The sequence below is a fragment of the Andrographis paniculata genome, unplaced genomic scaffold, assembly GCF_009805555.1.
Source record: "Andrographis paniculata isolate CXL003 unplaced genomic scaffold, ASM980555v1 Contig70END, whole genome shotgun sequence".
Lineage (NCBI taxonomy): Eukaryota > Viridiplantae > Streptophyta > Magnoliopsida > Lamiales > Acanthaceae > Andrographis > Andrographis paniculata.
In genome coordinates this window covers 2,350,666-2,364,527 of record NW_026137607.1, presented here as the reverse complement: position 1 = coordinate 2,364,527, position 13,862 = coordinate 2,350,666, and the positions used below count along the sequence as shown (strand labels likewise).

General features: G+C 35.1%; 1 protein-coding gene across 3 annotated transcripts; it reads left to right on the top strand.

Annotated features, from left to right (window-relative positions):
- Window positions 1-1,756: 1,756 nt before the first annotated feature.
- LOC127264437 (clathrin interactor EPSIN 2-like) lies at window positions 1,757-12,457 on the top strand. Of its 3 annotated transcripts, none has more exons than XM_051293974.1 (15): window positions 1,757-1,953; window positions 2,333-2,420; window positions 2,898-2,949; window positions 3,555-3,634; window positions 3,709-3,787; window positions 4,056-4,139; window positions 4,232-4,377; window positions 5,448-5,813; window positions 6,477-6,518; window positions 6,595-6,687; window positions 6,758-6,999; window positions 8,506-8,717; window positions 9,482-10,223; window positions 10,301-10,707; window positions 12,004-12,457. In XM_051293974.1, exons 2-14 carry the CDS (start codon window positions 2,386-2,388, stop codon window positions 10,678-10,680), a joined length of 2,553 nt encoding a protein of 850 aa, XP_051149931.1. In that variant the 5' UTR covers window positions 1,757-1,953; window positions 2,333-2,385; the 3' UTR covers window positions 10,681-10,707; window positions 12,004-12,457. The 3 variants fall into 3 exon arrangements, with proteins under 3 accessions (XP_051149931.1, XP_051149930.1, XP_051149928.1); XM_051293973.1 differs by lacking the exon at window positions 12,004-12,457 and adding an exon at window positions 2,031-2,082 and having other exon boundaries at window positions 10,301-11,005; XM_051293971.1 differs by lacking the exon at window positions 12,004-12,457 and having other exon boundaries at window positions 10,301-11,005.
- Window positions 12,458-13,862: the final 1,405 nt, after the last annotated feature.

The following is a 13,862-nucleotide window of genomic DNA, read 5'->3' as shown; positions in this document are numbered from 1 at the left end:
CTTGAAAATCTAAACATGCTGAAAAATGGTTAAATACAATGCGTGATGAAATGAATTCCTTGCATGTTAACATTACGTGGATTCTTGTTCCTAAGCTTGCAAATTGTTCTATTGTTGACTGCAAATGGATTTTCAAAGTCAAAAATGAAAATAATAATGTTAGATTTAAAGCTAAGTTGGTAGCAAAAGGGTTCACTCAAAAGGAAGGGATTGATTACACTGAAATTTTCTTAAATGTGGTTAAATATACTACTGTTAGGATTATGTTTACCTTAGTTGCTCACTTTAATTGGGAATTAAAACAAATGGATGTTAAAACTGCTTTCTTACATGGTGATCTAAGTGAGAAAATTTACATGAAACAACCTGATGGTTTTGTAGATAAAAGTAAGCCTGATCATGTGTGTCTACTGAAGAAATCTTTGTATAGTTTGAAACAATCTCCTTGTTGATGTATTTTTTCAACAATAAAAAGTAAAATCCGAAAATAGGAAATTATCTTCAAATTTGATATATTTAGCGTTTGAGATTAGAAATCTCTAAACACTGTACGGTATAGAAAATAAACTGGAAAATAAAACTACAGACTGGAAAATAAAGTGGTGATCCCCAAAAGAAATTCTTTTGAATTTGATTTTGATTGAAAATGATTGAAGATAAAAACTCCGCATCCTTAAAAATTCCTTCAAGAAAACGTTTCAGAACCGTCGCTAACAACCGCCGTCAACCGCCCACAATGAAACGTTTTGAAACGTCGTCTGGGCGGTTACGGCAACCGTCCACAAGGTCTTCCTTTGTCGACACGTGTCTTACACCGTCTCGCCAAACGCTTCTAACAATTCCATAACTCAACTGGCCCGACCGACCATTCCAGAGACTAACTGGTCGCTAGACCAAACGACTTATTGGTCGCCCATCAAGCGACCAAATCTCTCCAGATGATTCAATGGTCGCCCCAACCAAGCGACATGTTGGTCCGACCGCAGACCTTCCGACTTATTGTTCCAACCGCAAACCTTCCGACCTGCAGACCATCCGACCTGCAGACTTTCCGACCTATGGACCATCCGACCCGCTAATCAACCGACCTGCCAAACCGACCGTGGACCTTCCGACCTGCCTATCCGACCGCTAACCAACCGACCTGCCCAACCGACCACGGACCTTCCGACCTGCCGATCCGACTGAGGACCAACCGACCGAGGACCAACCGACCTGAGCGCAAATTTTTCTCATTTTCCATCCAACTTCGTGTCTAACTTCTTTTAAGATCCTGCTATCCGTATTATTATTATTATTATTATTTTTTGTGTGTAACAACTACAATTCAATATAATACTAATATTAAAAAATCTACGTGCAAAAAAAAAAAACTACCCGGACGGAGGGAGTATCAATATTGCTTAAATGCCGTGTCCAACTCAATTAAAACTATATTTATGAGACGGAAGGAATATAAAAAATAAAAAATAGATGTTTAATTTAATATTTTTGGAGAAAAAAATAAAATTAATAGTATTTTTTTGGTGAAAATCTCCCGAACAAACACACACTCAAAAGCTCCATCTAGAAGTACGGCTATGAAATTACATTAATGCCATTGCCTAGCGAATTTATTTATGAAAGGCCCGCCAGAATTGAACGTGACAAAGGTCAACTTTAATACAGTAGTCAAATACCTGAAAAGACAAAAATACCCCCAGTCACGTTAAATGACCAGCGAACGACACCGTCACCATTTCACCGTTCATTTCAATCATTTATGTTTGAACATCAATTTGTCATTATTAATAAAAATGTAAGTATAATTAAAGTTTCCAGCTAAACACAGCTCGACGTTTAGTCCGACGAATTTTCCTTCTTCAAATTTCTTCCCTTCTACGGTCATCAGCGCCATTGATCTCTCTCAGTGGCTGATCTGGTGTACATTGGAGGAGCCGGTGCATAAGTCAGGTATGGATATGACCTTAATTTTGTGCGTGCATTTTCGATTTTGTGCGAGATCTTCAAGTTTGCTATATTGCGCGCAGCATCTGATGTTGCCGAACTATGCTCAGTTCGATCTCTCCCTATCGGTTGTCGGTTTGTCAAATTTGTATTTTTGTTGGCTTGTAATTATAATTATATACTGTGTTGGTGATGGATGGCTGTTGTCTGTTTGGATGTTTCACGGCTTCCATTTCTGTGTTATAATTTGATTGATGATTGAAATGAATTGGAACCCGTTATTGTCTCGGCAGAGGTTCTCACTGTGATTCAACGGAAAGCAATCTGGAAAATTTTGGAAACTGTGACACTATATGTGAGTAGAATTTACCTTTTCTGTGTGCAGGAAAGCACGTAAACAAGGTTTGAAAATCCAGTTTCTTCGTAGTGAAGAGTTAAATGAAGAAAGCAATTGATCAAACTGTCCGTGACCTGTAAGTTTTGTTATTTTTACCTTTAGAGTTGTTTCTGTGGGAGCACATTGGCATTTATGTTTGAGCATCTTTGGTTTGTCAATGCAAATATTCACATGGAAAATATTACATGGGAAGATGTGTTCACAATTATTATTGAACTGTTATTCTTCCTATATTTGCACCAGTAAGCATAATAGGATGTGTTCACTTGTGTTTTCGTCCTTATTTTCCCATTATGCAATCAACCACGAAATACATTTGTCCACCCTATAACATCACACAAAAACTCCATTTTCCGGTTAAAATATTATATCCAACACCTATTTTCGAGTCTAAAATATTAAAATGCTAAGCCAATCCGAAACACAAATAAATACACCCTTAATTTTTTTTATATCATCTATGATGATTTGATCAAGATCTTAATAGTTGTAAAATGGATACAGCTTGACATTTTGATGCCACACATTTAATTGTTTGTATTTCTTGTTGCAGCAAGAGAGGAGTCAACAAAAAGGTTCTTAAAGTACCTATAATTGAGCAGAAGGTAATTATCTTCTTTCTCTTCCTTTATTTTATTGTTCTCTGTTTCTGTTTTCTATATATGGATCTATTTGGAAATCTGTTCAGTTTTGAGAAAGTAGACTTCTGTGCCTTCTATTTGGGTAATGCAGTGAATACTTGTTTCAAATTTTACTTAAAAATTATAGAGAGAGTAAATTGTTGAAAGATGCACATTGCCTTCTGTCAGATGGATTTTGATGTTAATATTAGCATGTGCAGTTAGTAGGATGTGTGAGTATTGTATCTAGATGATACAATGATCCTACATGTGTCTGTAATGTGTATTATGGGTAAATGATTTGAAACATGATTAGATAGAGAATGTAAATGAGAAAAAATGGGCATCATATGTTTTTGTTCATGCTCAATGGTTAATATGAGTTGATTTTCTGTTATAACAAATTAATGAGACAATAGCTGATCCAGTGGTTGCTGCAGTGGCTGCACATAGCTTTGAAAAACTACATAGTGTTAGCCTATATTCAAATCATCTACTTGAGTACCTTATATACAATCTTGCTGCAGTGTTTGGTGTGACCTCAGCACTTTCTGGTTTGTGGTAAATTTGTTTGTGGCTTCAATATTCAGGTTCTTGATGCAACTAGCAATGAATCCTGGGGTCCTCATGGATCAGTTCTTGCTGATATTGCTCAGGCAACAAGAAACTAGTAAGTGTTAATTGATTCTGGTATTTCAAGTGTCTGCATTCAACTAGATGATACTTACTTTTGATTTTTGACAGTCACGAGTATCAGATTATCATGTCGATAATCTGGAGGCGTCTAAATGATACTGGAAAAGATTGGCGGCATGTATACAAGGTTTGTTTCTATTCATCCCTTGCTTCCTTCACATGCTTGCCCAGGCACCCCAAAGCATACTCTGAGAGATTTTTTGTGTTCTATTTTTTAATGTGGTTTGGTACATTCCTTTTCCGGAGATCTTTATTTTTGTTGATGGGATAATTTTCATACTCAAATTCTGGGGCCTATCCTTGTTGTGCTTTGTTTTTCTCGAATGTTTTAACCATGCTGCTCTTTTAGCTGATATATCTTGACAAATTCATTGGTTTTTTTATTTTTTATGCAGGCTTTGATTGTTTTGGAGTATCTGGTAGGCCATGGGTCTGAGCGTGTAATAGATGACATTAGAGAACATGTATATCAGATATCTGTGAGTGTCTTTCGACTAAATTCCTTTTCTTCTGCTGTTTTACTGAGAAGTATGTTTAACTTGTGGTATTTATCATGTTTAACTTGTGATAGACATTGTCGGATTTTCAATATATTGATTCCCATGGGAAAGATCAAGGAAACAATGTTAGAAGGAAATCTCAGAGTCTTGTAGTTCTTGTAAATGACAAAGAAAGAATACAAGAAGTTCGAGAGAAAGCTGCTGCTAATAGGGATAAGTAAGTGAGCTGTGTGAGTTGTTTGATTCCATGCAATATACAACTAGCTCTTTAAGTTGTAATTGTTTAATTGATGCATTTTCCTGGTGACCTTGATATATATATATGATATTATGTGATGAGGTATCAAATTGTGGCATGTGATAATATTTGTATCGAACTTTATCTTTGCTATAAATTTTTTGGAAGGTGTGTTATGTGTACATAATTGGCGAGCCCCTACTCTTTCTTGACATTATTTAGATGCCATTGCTGTTTTCTTTTTTAAGCTGGACAAGGTAAAACAATGCTCCTTTGGGCAGTAATGCTCTGTCTCTTCTAAACTCCATAATGGGAGGAAATGAATATTAGTCCGATGTGCTTTGGATTAACTTCATTTGAATAAAACTACCTTTTCCTTTTGCACATGCAAAATGATGTAGAAAGAAGCTAGGTGAAGGTAGCATGCAAAGAGTCATGTTGACTCTACTCTCTTTTTCTAAATTGTGGCAGAAGATTTTACATGGATTTTATGTTTTCTCAAGGGTGATAATTATGCATTTTGACCTATTTCTATCACCTGCAAGTTCAATCACTGTGGCATCATACGTTTTGATCTATGTAAAATATATTGACCAGGTCTGTCACGTCTCTTGAGCAATAATCTTTCTCCTTGGAGCAACTTTCCTGGAAAACAACTGAAGCATGTGCATATTAGTTTATAGATTTCTCACTAATGCTCAATAATTTGTGACTGGTTTACTCTTGATTGGTGCTATTATTCTTCTTGATGAATGGAGGACAACAAACTCAATACTTGGTTCATTGCATTATAGCCTAGATTGTGTATAACTACAGTAATGAAATTCCTATTGTTATTTTCCCCTGCAATGGCATATGCATTATTTATTCTATTATCCTGCTTGCTCTTTTGATTTGTGCTTTGGAATAATTGATATTATTTGATTTTTATTTTAAGTTGAATTTCTTATGCTTGCCTATTTATCTGAGTTCGTTAATTTGCATAATGTAATTAGCATATGCAAAGGAGTTGTAGTTTCCATTCAATTGTATGCTATTTGTTTCCACAGGTACCGCAGCCCTGCCACAGGGAGTATGTATCGTCCTGGCTCAAGTGATCATGGAGACAAATATCATTATGATCGTTATGAAGGTCGATATGCAGATCGGGGTGATAATGGCAATGGATATGGAAGAGACAGAGATTGGGGTTCCAGAGATGATGATAGATATGGTCGTCATGGAGATTCCTATGGCCGTGAGGGAGAGAGGTATGATAGGCACTACGAAGACCGTTATCGTTCAGATGGTTATAGGGATGATGACTATCGTGGGAGAGGTCAAACCACTGAGGACTACAATTACAATTCTGGACGTAAAAGTGCTGATCAAGAAAGGGATCGTACAACTGAGGGAGATGGTCAACTTTCGTCCAGGTTTGTTGTGGGGCACTATTTACTAAATTATCTGGGCTTAGATAGACAACACTGTTCTTTGTTCTTGTATTTTTTAATTATAAGGATGGAATTATTATGACGCTTAGTATCAACAACAATAACAATGTTTAAAATTTAAGAGTTAGAAATGTTCTATTTCATAATTATTATTTTGTGTGCAATTTGAACTTGAGAATGTAAACCACATAGCTATTGTGAGAGGCATTCTTTATGTTGAATTTGATGATCTTTACTTTTGAATCAAGTAAATAAATTGGGAGAAGAGATGTTAAATAAACCTTTACAGAAATAAGAAATATAACCCAACTGTAATTCAGACATCATGCATTGTCATTTGACCTTAGTCTAATACATAGCAACTGGCTCAAGGAGGTTTTAATTCTTATTTAGGACTTTTCATTTCAGAGTTGGAAGTAACCCGATCTATTTAGAATGAATTGTTTAGTTGTTTCTTGATTTCTTCTTTGTGTTTGTCATTTGCAAGTGATGTGTTGCCTATGCACTGCAAGAGGATTCGAATAATGATGAACAGCTCTTTGGTTGTGATTGCTTTGATTTCTAATTGCCTTTATATTGTTACTTCTGCTTATTTACGCATTTTGCGGACAACTTATTAATCAGCTCATTTTTTTCCTCTTCCAGAGACAGTGGTGCAAAAGCTGATGATCATGCTCAAAATGGAAGGTAATTGTAACGGACCACTTTGGTTAAATGAAATCCTAAATCTGATTGCTTTCTAAATGATTATGGTGTTCCACAGGTTTGATCGCAAGTCCCCTGATCAAAACCCTGGGTTGCCACCTAGTTATGAAGATGCTGTTAGTACTATGCGTGGTCCTACTAGCAGTGATAGGTAAAAAGCATGTACAATCCTCACTCTTTGATATAATCTGAATTCGTTCTAAAATTGATTTCAATATCAGGGATGGAGGCTTTTCACTGCAAAATGCCCCTCAAAAAGTTTCTCCTCCTGTGACCAGCCCAGGCCATGCAGTTGCACCTGCTCCAATTGCGACTGTTTCGCCACTTGCTCCAGCTACAGATCCCACTTCTGCATCTTCACTTGGTTCAGTCCCAAATCCTGCTCTATTTCAGTCTGGAGTTTCACATAATTACAATGAGGTTGTTGAAGTTGATGAATTCGATCCAAGAGCTTCATTATCAGGTATGCCTATATCAATAGTAGATTTGAAGATGGCAATTTAGTTTCTTTGTTCCAAGTGGTTACAGAAAATTTATTTGAGCGGGTTGGGGGATGCCTCATGTGTATAGTTATATCGTAGTACTCTTCATGTACCATAGGTAGAGATGGCATCGGTTGAATACTTTAAACGGGTTAAATTATTCAACCCTAATTCGATTAATTTATTATCGTGTCGGGTTCGTGTTGATTCGTATACATAATTAAGTCGAAATTCTTGATTCAAATTAATTTTTTTTTTTTTTTTTTGTATAGTCATGTTATGTTTAGCTTTTATTGGTTCAAGGGTGTACAATGAATTAGGTTGAATGATTTAAAATTGAACTTAGTTTAAATTAATATATGAGCAAATTATTAAATTATAATTATTTTATATATATAATAAATATATTAATCAATATTAATATATTATAATCGGTTGTCGTGTCGGGTTCAAGTTGATAGCCTCAACCCTAACCGGATTTGTTTATTATCGTGTCGAGTTTGTGTCAACTCGTATACATAATCGAGTTGAAATATTTGACCAAACTCAATTATTTCGTATCGGGTTCGTGTGGGGTTGTGGTTTTGGGTCAGTTTTTGTTAGCTCTAACCATCGGTGCGTATCATTATATTCAGATTTATTATGGCATGTGTTTTTCCAGTGACAATAGTTGTTTGTGGTGTTTAAAAATCTGTGCATACTAGAATGAAGAAGGAAGCTCACCTGAAGTTAAACCTGCAATATTCTCTTCATTTTAATGTAGCATCTAAATTGTGGGGAACACCTAGCACTTTGATTAACACATTTCTCAAGGCATAGGGATTTGACAGTGTCTTAGTAAATTTTATTATCAAATTCAATCTTGTTTGGGCCATTTATGTGCAACATGCAAAAATCTGTAACTTTTAAGAATTAAGAAATTTCAAATTTCTAATGAAGGCTTCTGAATCTCAATATTGTTTTGAACCGAAGGTATTATCTGAGAGTATGTAGATTCATCCATATCATCTATACATGGATTGGTCTTACAGATTGCATCCTTATTAGCTACACATGGACAAACAACCAACCGAATGAAATGTCTTCCTACTTTATTCGCATTCTCTATGAACCACTGATCTTTGACATCATATTTTACTCATTTTGAGCATCTGCATTTAAAACACTTTTTACTTTTTTGTAAAGGCTGTTATGCTATAGAAGAAAGGTCAATGAAGAGGATTGGTTTGGCCTGATTCATATAAGCATAGAACTAGTGATGTTCAAGTTGTCTTTCAGTTTTTGTGTTTGTAGACGATTGTCTGTACAGTTCTCACCTCATGAAAGACACAGAATAATCCCCCCACCCACTCTTTGTTTTACATTTGGCTGCATATAACTGTTTGTGTTTCTCGGAGATGATCAATAATATTTTTATACAGTGATTTGTATAATAGTTGTGACCTAACACTTAATTCTTATTTCTTTCTTTAAAAATATTTTTGTAGCTGCCCCGGCTACATCAAGTGTAAGTGCTCCGGCTGCATCTGGTGTGGAATTAGATTTTTTGGGTTCGTTGACTGAATCTTTTTCTTCGAATTCACTTGCTCTTATCCCTTCTAACTCTCCGGGCGTGAGCCATGAAGCTAATGGTCCAGAAAGCATGAATCCTGGGCCTTCATTTGCTGCTGCATCATCACTATCCACGTTCAATACTCAGGTAACTTAATGCCTTAGATAAGGTGATTTTTTGTTCTTTGTGATGTAGTTCTCCACTGTTTTGTAATTTTTTTGCTTACAAATGCTTTATTTTTACTACTACTATTATTATTATATTTCTGCCCAAATCCTGATTTTTTAAGGACTTAGGTTGTGGACATTTTCTGTTTAGTCAAGGGTGTGTTTGTTTGGGGATTGGATTTAAATACACTATTCATTTTCTATCAAACACCTATTTTTTATTTTTTATATTATACTAAAAATCAATTTTACATTCAAAACATCACATCAACACCTATTTATATCACATCATACAACTATTCAAATTCAAAATTTTTACTAGTCAAATCCCAAATCAAAATCCAAACCCCAAACAAACACACCCTAAATGAGTTTTAAAATGTAAGCTTCGGGAAATTGTAGAATACTTGAGGCTGTGCTTGAATAACACTCCCATTAGTATATGTGTGCTCATATCTGGAATTAACATCTCTTTGGTGGGCCAGAAATAACATTCCTTAAGTTATATATATATATATATATATGTTCCTTTTTTATATGCACAACGTTGTTACACTAATCGGACATGTTATATGAAAGTCAAAAAGAAGGCATGAAGATTGAGTCTTGAATCATTGTATGTGTTAGCCAATGTGGAACTTTAGATAATTCCCTTGCTGGTTAACAATTATATTAAATTTATATTATGGTTTCTTAAGTCTGTGCTTTTCGAATTTTGCTGAAGGAAATGTTGTGTTTTTGCAGTCTTTGGATGATCCTTTCGGGGATGGTCCATTTAAAGCTACTTCTTCAACAGAGAGTGCATCAATTCAAACTCAGATCCCTCTACGCCCAAATCCCATTAACTCTAATTCCACCCATAGCCCGGAAGCTGCAGAACCACCTTCCCAAAGGCCTGCAAATGAATTTGGTGGTAATTACCATAATGCAACCTCAGATCCTTCAGGGTTTCCGAAACAGGAGTTCTCCATCCCCAATCCGGAGGTTGATATACTAGCTGGCATTCTCTCTCCGTCTGCCCATTCATCCTTTGTCAACACACAAGCCCAGAATGTGTCATCTCCTCAAACCAGTCAATCCATGTCAGAGGCTGGAGTATCTTCTCTAACCAACCAGGCGACATTGCCAAACAGCTTCCAAGCACAACCGGGTTATCCTCTTCAACCTGCTTCATCTGCACTACAAGCAGGTCAAACCATGCCATTGTCCTTTCCTATTCAAGCTGGCCGGTCATCACAGATGGGTTTCGGCTCCACGCAGTTATCACATGCACCACCGCATGCTAACTTCTATGGAACTTACAATTCTCTATCAATAGCCCCGGCTTCTGCTTATACAAACTCTGCCCAAATGCAGTCAACCAATCAATCATCAACAGGTCTTGCTGCTGCAGCACCTCAGTCGTCTACAGACAAGTTCGAGACAAAATCCAGTGTTTGGGCGGACACTCTAAGCCGTGGGCTCGTCAATTTGAATATATCCGGACGTAAGCATTCCCATTTCTGTTTCTGTTACAAATGTTTATATTTTTACACTTGCTGATTATTAAATCTAACTATGCAGCTAAAACAAACCCACTGGCTGATATTGGAGTTGATTTTGATGCCATAAACCGGAAAGAGAAAAGAATGGAAAAACCGTCATCTACAGTAACATCTACTGTTACTATGGGGAAAGCCATGGGGTCTGGTTCTGGCCTAGGCCAACCCAGTACTGGGGCTCTAAGGCCCTTACCAAACTCGATGATGAATTCTGCCGGTCCGGGTGCTGGGATTGGCATGGTTGGCTATGGAGTTCGCCAACCTATGGGTATTGGCCTGGGAACAAACATGCAACAGCCGATGGGATTTCCGTCTGGAGCCGCTATCCCGGGAGCTTATAATAGTCATCCTATGATGGGAACTGGCAACTATAGTCAACAGCCGTATGGAGGCTATCGATGACTGGTAATCCCCGGGTGATGTTGCCAGGTACATGAAATAAGCCGTCTTTAAATGCAGTTTTGCAAATTTGCATATATGAAATTTTATTTTATTTTTTGTGTATCTTTATTATAATCTTCATGTTGGGTGTGTAAAGCGTGTGCTTGTTTGTGTTCATTATTTCATCCTATTTTTGGTGTCCTTGCCAATGAGCTTCTGGCTCCTTAGCACTCTAAGCAATTCAAAATTTTGTGTATGTTGCCAAATATGCCTCTTATTTTTGTGCTGTATGTATGTTTGTGTGTATTGGTTTACTCTACATGGTCTTTGGTTCATAGTTTCAAAATTTTCATTATTTTTTTCTTGGGTTCATAATTTCCATTTTCAGATTCCGCCTTACTTGCATATCATAATTAAATAGCCCAGGCTAACCTCTAAATAGGCCAGGTCTATTTTATAAAACTAAAGTCTGAGCGTGGCCTATCGGCCTATTAAAATATATATATTTAAGGCCTAGGACTGACCTACTTTTCAAACTTAATATTTGTAGAAAAATATATACAATTATTTATTATATATAATAAGTCAGTTAAAATAAATTAATTTTTTAGTTTTATTGTCACCAAATATAATTTTTTATAAATCATAAACAATTAAAAACATAATATTTATGTATATTAGATAAAAAAAAATACTATATAAATATATAAACAGGCTGGCCTGATAGGCCAAAATGGCTTTTCGTAAAGCTTAAGTATATTCTATTTATTTAAAAAAGCTTACAAATATATTTGAATTTAGCCTTGTTAGTAAACAGGCAAAACCAGGCCTTAGGCAGTCAAACTTAAGGCCCAGACAGGCCGCTTGACTTATTTTCATCCCTAATAACAAGATGGATTGGACTGAGTTTAGGCCACGTACAATTCAATAAAATGCCAAAAAGAATGCAAGCTCAAGGAATGAATTGGCCCAATTAATTATCTATGAATCTTGGGCTATTGGAATTGAGAAGTGAATGAGTTTAATAGATTTAAGATTGATGGAATTAGTGGAGTAAGTGGTTATATATAAGGGTGTGCGGTGGTTACAGGGAATGAATGAAAGATTAAATTTTTTTGAGGTTACAAACAATTACGAAAGCACAATGAGTACAATCATGAGAGTCTTAATGTAAAAATCAATGAGATGATCGATCCGCCCAACTCATTCTACAAAATTTATTAATTTTCTTTTATCTTTTCTTGCGTCTATTGATTTTATTTTGTAGAATAAAGTTAATTCCATCTTAAATCAATACAATTCAATTTTTATTATCTATATGTTAAATTTATTGCATACTATCAGGAGTTCGCATTGAGTGCCCGGAAACTCACAAATTCTCCCGGCGATAAGTTTTAGGCTGAAAATATTGAATCAAGCCAACATAGTTAGCACATCCAGTGGTTTGAAAAGATTTATGTGGAGAAGCTCCGCTTCGGTGTAGAGGGCAACATTTCATCCCAATAGATGGCGACTACCTTCATTCATGGAAAAATATAATCTGCAGGCAAGTTTTCGAGACATTGGGCATGATATGTCGCGTCAAGTGGCCGGTATTTCCGACATAGCACAAATAATAAAGTGGCCGTCATTTGACAAGAAAGGAGCCAACAATGTCCAACATGTGTCAAATTGAGGTACTTGGATGAGAAATAATTCGAGAATATTTGCAAATAATGCAAATTGAACTTAGAATTTATGATCATATTAGAGTAGCCAAATGAAAGACAATAAGATGATTGAGTTAACTATACGAGTTCAGTATGGTCAAAACTTCAATATTGCTCTAGATGAGAGTCTTCGATTCCATGAATGTTGGTGTATTTTAGAGATTCGAATTGATTTGAAAGAGAAAATTATGAGTGACATACAATACACTTCATTTAGTACATCTTGAAAGGTATTAAAATAAATCAAGATTTACGTCAACAATTTTGTGGAAGAGCATCAAGAATAATGTCGCCAAGTTTGTTGCACATTGATTGAATTGTCATAAGATGAAAGAAGAACATCATAGACCAATGGGGTTGCTACAAACTTCAAAAGTTCCATTATAGAAATAAGACTTTTTTGCAATGGATTAGTGATTGAACTCTCCGGTGAAGTTAGGAACATATGAAATTGAGAGATTATAAATAGATTTACCAAGTTAATAGTGTTCATTCTGGTACATGTGACTTGGAGTATATACATATTGGCCAAATTATATATTCATCATGCAATTAAATGGCACAATATTGTTGAGGTGATCTTATAGGATCGTGATACATATTTCTAATCTCGATTTTGGCAAATACCGCAGGAGGCCATTGGTACTCAATTACATATGAGTATTGTGTTTCATCTCTTTATTGATGGTCAATTAGAAAGAACTATTCGTATTATGAAAGATATGTTAAGAGCCTGTGCGATAGGATTTCAAAAAAATTGAGAGGACCATTTAGACTTGGTGAAATTCTCGTATAATAAAAGTCTCAAGCAAGAATTGGTATGATTCCTTTTGTAACTCTTTATGGCTGAAAATACAGGACTCTATTGAGTTGAGATATAAGATAAAGATAGTCCAAGATATTAAGTCCTGAAATAACCGAGAAATCAAAAATCAAATTTAAGTTATTAGAAATAAGATAAAGGTAGTCCAAGATCACCGAAAAAAAGTTATGCAATTGTAGAAAATGTTGGAAAAAATTTTAAACCGCGAAAGTATCAAATAATTATCGAAAAATAACATTCGATATCCAAATTATTTATCGGAATTAATTCAATAATCAATCGAAATAAATTCGATAATCACGATAATTTTATTGAAATAAATTCGATAATCAATAATAATTTATCGAAATAAATTCGATAATCAAAATATCGAAATAAATTCAATAATCAATTTATCAAAATAATTTTGATAATCACAATAATTTAGTTTTATCGAATTTAATAAATTTATCGAAATAAATTCGATAATCAATTTATCAAAATAAATTTGATAATTACAATAATTTTATCGAAATAAATTCAATAATTTATCAAAATAATTTCGATAATTACAATAACTTTATCGAAATAAATTCGATAATCAATTTATCAAATAAATTTGATAATTCCAATAATTTTATCGAAATAAATTCGATAATTAATTTATCAAATAAATTTGATAATCAAAATAA

Bases quoted from the DNA above. Each gene is read 5' to 3' on its own strand.
- LOC127264437 (XM_051293974.1), top strand. From the start codon at position 2,386: ATGAAGAAAGCAATTGATCAAACTGTCCGTGACCT. The intron at 4,378-5,447 runs GTAAGTGAGCTG...TTGTTTCCACAG, and splicing joins GCTGCTGCTAATAGGGATAA to GTACCGCAGCCCTGCCACAG. The intron at 5,814-6,476 runs GTTTGTTGTGGG...TTCCTCTTCCAG, and splicing joins GATGGTCAACTTTCGTCCAG to AGACAGTGGTGCAAAAGCTG.